The sequence below is a fragment of the Elephantulus edwardii genome, unplaced genomic scaffold, assembly GCF_000299155.1.
Source record: "Elephantulus edwardii isolate Elephantulus edwardi_28Jun2011 unplaced genomic scaffold, EleEdw1.0 scaffold00015, whole genome shotgun sequence".
Taxonomy (NCBI): Eukaryota; Metazoa; Chordata; class Mammalia; order Macroscelidea; family Macroscelididae; genus Elephantulus; species Elephantulus edwardii.
Window position 1 is genome coordinate 2,754,617 of NW_006399765.1, and position 5,194 is coordinate 2,759,810.

At 53.5% G+C, this 5,194-nt stretch overlaps 1 protein-coding gene across 1 annotated transcript; it reads left to right on the top strand.

Annotated features, from left to right (window-relative positions):
• Positions 1-4,099: 4,099 nt before the first annotated feature.
• TMEM74B (transmembrane protein 74B) lies at positions 4,100-4,878 on the top strand. Its single transcript, XM_006881402.1, has one exon. The coding sequence runs from the start codon at positions 4,137-4,139 to the stop codon at positions 4,833-4,835; it is 699 nt and encodes a 232-aa protein (XP_006881464.1). The 5' UTR covers positions 4,100-4,136; the 3' UTR covers positions 4,836-4,878.
• The last annotated feature ends 316 nt before the right edge of the window (positions 4,879-5,194 follow it).

Here is a 5,194-nt window from a genome sequence, read left to right on the forward strand (position 1 = left end):
TCTGCGCCGAACTTTGGGTCCAGCAGCGTGGACCTGGGCGTGCGTGTGTGTGCGCGCCCCAGGCTTTGTGTACAACTCGTGCGTGTGTCTGCACTGGGGTTTGTGAAGCTTGTCCTCCACCCGCTGTGCGTCCGTCTCCCCGCGTGGCAGTGCGTGCAGGGAGGGGGAGAGTGCGGGGGCCGGGTGGTTTATGGAGGACCTTACTGTACCTTACAGTTCTGGGGGTACTTAACTTTGTGTGTGTGTGTGACCAGATTACCCCTCCCGGGTGCAGGTACAGCGTGGCCCCAGGATCTTTGCGTGTTGTGTGTGAAAATGACCGTGTGTGTGAATATAGAACTAGGATGCGCTTTTCAGGGCTACAGATGACACTGGAGTGTAAGTAATAATGGCTGTAGGCGTGTGAGTGGTGGGCTTGAGTATCTGTCAGTTTGTTTCTGCTTATATGGTGTAATTGACTAGGTATGCCCTTTATAACTGGGGTGTGTGTGTGTGTGTGTGTGAGAGAGAGAGAGAGAGAGAGAGAGAAACTCTTGAATGAAAGAAAACCTTATTTTCCTCCATTTCCCCTCATCGGTATCCTCAGAAAAGTTTTGGATGAAATTGCCCTGCTTCCAGGATGTCGCTGTCCCAGTTTCCCTGAATGTCAGTGTACTGGTCTGGGAAGGGGCTTCCTGGGCCATTCGAACTGCTGAATACTGTGGAGGGTGCCGAGGACCTGACTGGCATGGCAGGGCTGCATCTGAACCCTGAGTGGCAACCACTATGCATGGTGGCTACTGTCAGGTTCTGCTAGAGGCCAGGGGCTTCCAAGAATGCTTTTGGAGCCCTGATTAAAAACCAACCAAGACATCTCTCCTCTCAGTCTTAGTGGAAAGTGAACACTCTGGGGAGGATCTGGCCCTGTGCAGGCACTCCCCCAGGGTGTGGAAGGCATGATCTCTCTGGGAAGAGGCATGGTAAGACATTCCTGGTTATCATGACAGGTTGTCATGCCAAATCCTGGGAGGAGACCTTCCGACCCAGACAGAATTCAGACACAGCCTTGCCGATAGGATGCTCATCACTGCTGTTCAATAGTTGATAAAATGCAGGATTGAGGAGCAAGGGCTGGAAGAGGCAGGCTTGTAGGTGATGACAGTTTGCAGCGAGCCTTGTTGAGCTCCTGGCGCCATATACGTACCTTGGAATCTTGATCACGTTTTACACGATGGAGATAGTGATTCCTGCACACTGGGCAGGTGAGATTCGCAAGACCTGCGCCAAGGTGCCTGATGCAGGGCCTGACAGTGTAGATTCTCAGTAATTCATTATTTGGAGCAAGGGAAAGATGAGCATGATGATGAAACAGATTGCGGGTGCAAACAGGGTCTGTACTCAGATGGAAGACCCCGTGTGTACTAAGAGGAGATGTCTGACAGAAGCCTGTCAGCTGGGAGGTCAGAAAGACTGACAAGAAGCCTTCCTGCACCAGTGCTCCTTGGGCTCCCTTCATTCACACATGATTCAGCTGTTCATATTCTCTCTCACAGCAGCATAACTTTGGGGAATAAAGTTGGGGATGGTCAAGCAGAGAACCATCTGGAAACGTGCATATGCACACACACTAGGGCACTTGATTCATTCAAATCTAGGAGGGGTTTCTGTACAGCCTGGGGACCAGAACATGTAAGCAGGTGTCTGGAGTGGGCAGATATGTCCCCAGGATATCGGGATAAGCAGAAGGATATAGTTCTGCTGTGGGATCAGGAATCACGTGCCCAGTGGGTAAGGGGTGCAGGTGGGAGACAGGGGAGCGGATTTGATCTTCCTAAGGGAGGCCCCACTACCACCTCCAGTTGAGCATTGTTATGAGGAGATGAAGCCCAGGGAGACCAGCTCCTTCTCATTTTTTGTGAGAGAAGCCAGGGATTGAAATTTCCGAATGTAAATCTTGTGCTTTTCACATTTGGCAACCATCCACCAAAACCAAATAGACCAGAAACAAATAAGACTTTATGAGCCAAATGTAGCCCTCGGGCTGTGAGTTGGCATCTTCTGATAGCGATGCCCATGTGCTGTTTGTCTGTCTGTGCTGGCGTGTCCAGGCACTTGGGTGAGGTTTCTTTTTACGGCACAGAAAGTGGCTCCTTCTCACCTCTGTTCTGTTCCTCCTCAGACTCACCTGGCCCCTAGTTGAACTCATGATCTGCCCCTTCCCTTTCCCATTTATCCTCCTGATTCCTTACCTAATCCCTTGACCTCAGCTCGGGACAGCACCCGGCTTCCCTTACATACAGTTGGCAAAGATGACTTTAAGTCATGGCTCTTTCTGTTTGCCCTCAGCCACCATCCCTGCCATCCTGCACTCTGCCACCCCCTCGCTGGACCCCCCCCCCCGGCCGTTGCTCATTCCCTTCTGGTCCTTCACACTCCAGCCTGATGAGCCTTCATCTTCCTGTCACTCCCACAGTGATCCCCTGGCTTCTTGGCCTGGCTTTCAGAGTTTTGTCCTGTGTCCTCGGCTGACCTCCGAGGTCCCTCCTCCCTTTCCCGAATGCCCTGGTCTCTAATTGCCAAGAGATTTCCCATGCATCCTCCGAGGTCTAGTTCAAATGCCATCAACGCCTGCAAGTTCCCTTAAGTTTTCTTTTTGTTCCCACATCACCGTCATCGTGCCTTCACCTCACCTTCCATCATCCTCATCTCACCACGGTGGTTCCCGTTTTGTTGAACTGGCTTGAGTCTTGGTGTGTATCATCTTATGAAATCCTCACAATGGCCCTCAGGGGGAGATACTGCCTTTATTTTCACATTACAGATGATACAGACGGGGTGGTCCCATCGCTTGTCCAAGGTCAGGTGGTGGAGCTCATCACCATCATTATCATAACCACGGACCAAACCAGCTGCCATTGTGTCAGCTGCCATGTGTGTCACCGTAGCGCTGTGCTCCGTAGGGTTTTCAATAGCTGTAATCTTTTAGAAGTAATCCCCAGGTTTTTCTTCTGAGGAGGCTCCAGGTAACTCAAACTGACAGCCTTTCAGTTAGCATCCGGGGACTTAACCCTTAGCACCCCCCAGGTACATTCCATGGGAGGCCACGGGCCATTCAGGGCTCTTCTCCAACACTGTAACTCAAAGGCATTGGTTCTTCTCCCGTCATCTTTCTTCCTTGTCCAGCTTTCAGATGCCCAGCAGGTGATTGGAAAGACTATGGCCTGAATCAGGCATTCCTTAGTCTTTAAACTGACAGCATTACTATTTGACACAAAGGGATGAGTTAAAAGTCAACAACAGCCGATTGTGATTAAGACCCACTGTGCACTTGCTGTGGTCCAGGTACAGGTGAGCTTGTTCCTGTATGAGTTTCAAGCTCTGCTGGCTTAGTGCTGAGGAGTTGTGCTGCCAACCCAGAAGCAAACGATTCGAATCCATCCGCTATGAGTGAGTCGGTTCTAGCTCTACCTCCCATAACAACAACATAGCAGCTTTAGAGCTCTCGTGGGTAAGGAATTGCACTGCCAACCCAAAGGCAGGTGGTACAAACCCACCAGCTGCTCTGAGGGAGAAAGATGAGCAGTCTCCTTCTGCATAGTTTACCACCTTGGAAAACCTGCTGGAAGGTTCAGCCATGATGAGTCAGAACTCGAAGGCACGTGCCAACAAACGTGTACGTTTCATGACAGAAGGAGTAGGGGTAGAAGTAGTATTGCCATTTTGTTGTGTGTGTCCTGTGGAGTGGGAACCGATTCAAGCTGACCCTCCAGTAGGTTTTCAGAGACAGTAAATGACAGGGGAGGAGGTTGGTCATCCTCCTGTGAAGCAGCTGGGGCATTTGAACTGCCTTTGGGAAGCACAGGTTCTTACTGAAAACAAAAGGGGTTGAATGAGTTGCTTAGAACCACACACCAGCCAGTGTTGAGGTAGGACCCTAACAAGGCTGGCAACACTCTGTCTTTATCTTGGTTGCCCAGATTCCCCAGCCATGAGCATCCCCGGGTGGGAACTGGGTCTGATTCATGCTCACACCCTTAGGCCAACTCTGACACCTGACATTAGCAGGCACTTGGCCGAGGACTGCTAAATTCACCTGACTCTGCATTTCTCTTCTAGCTGCCCAGGGGCCAAGGGATGAGCCGAGGCTCCCCTTCCCAATGGCATCGCCGCCGGCTCTGGAGCTGAAGACCCTGAGGAATGGCCCCCAGACCCCCAGGAGACCAGCTCCTCAGGCCCCGGCGGCCCCACGCAGGGAGGGTGTGGAGAACGCCTGCTTCTCCTTGGAGGAGCAGGAGACCCATTTCCAGAACCCCAGGGAGACTGGACTGGGCAGCTCCCCCAGCCCCCCGGGCGGCGGCCCCTCCCGGACCCGATCCCAGCGGGACGACGTGTCACTGCGTTCGGAGGAAGGGCCAGGCCTGGAACCCGTGAGCCGCCCGGTGGATTATGGCTTCGTCTCTGCCCTGGTTTTCCTGGTGAGCGGGATCCTCCTGGTGGTGACCGCATACGCCATCCCTCGCGAGGCCCGCGTCAACCCGGACACAGTGACCGCCCGGGAGATGGAGCGGCTGGAGATGTACTACGCCCGCCTGGGCTCGTACCTGGACAAGTGCATCATCGCGGGCCTGGGGCTGCTGACCGTGGGCGGCATGCTCTTGTCGGTGCTGCTCATGGTCTCCCTGTGCAAGGGTGAGCTCTACCGACGGCCCACCTTCGTCCCCGGCAGGGGCCCTCGGAAGACCTACGGCTCCATTAACCTGCGCATGAGACAGCTCAATGGGGACGGGGGCCAGGCTCTGGTGGAGAATGAAGTTGTCCAGCTCCCAGAGACCAGCCACACCCTCCAGGCGTCTTAAGTAAGAGCCCCCTCAACTCTCTGGCTTCCAAAGCCCCAGGATGACAAGGCTTCTGATGGCCTGGGGTTTCCATGGAGCCCCATCCAGGGCCCTGGTGGAGGTGTCTGGAGCGCTGGGGTAGGAGCCCAGGGCCGATGCAGGCCCTGCTCAGGCGGGCGGCCTGCTGGTTTGTTACATAGTTTGAGGTTTTGCATAAGGTTCTGTTTGGTGGTTGGCTTCTGCTCCTAAAAATACAAAAGTTTTGGAAACCACTGTTCTTGGAGGATGAGGTTTCTTGGCATTGCTGAGGATTGGGAGCTGCCTGACCCATTCCTCATGCTTCGGGGAATTCTAAGACCTCTGCCCTCCTCACTGGTCAA

What these genes read in the sequence shown, in the direction of transcription:
- TMEM74B (XM_006881402.1), top strand. Translation starts at nt 4,137, where the DNA reads ATGGCATCGCCGCCGGCTCTGGAGCTGAAGACCCTGAGGAATGGCCCC.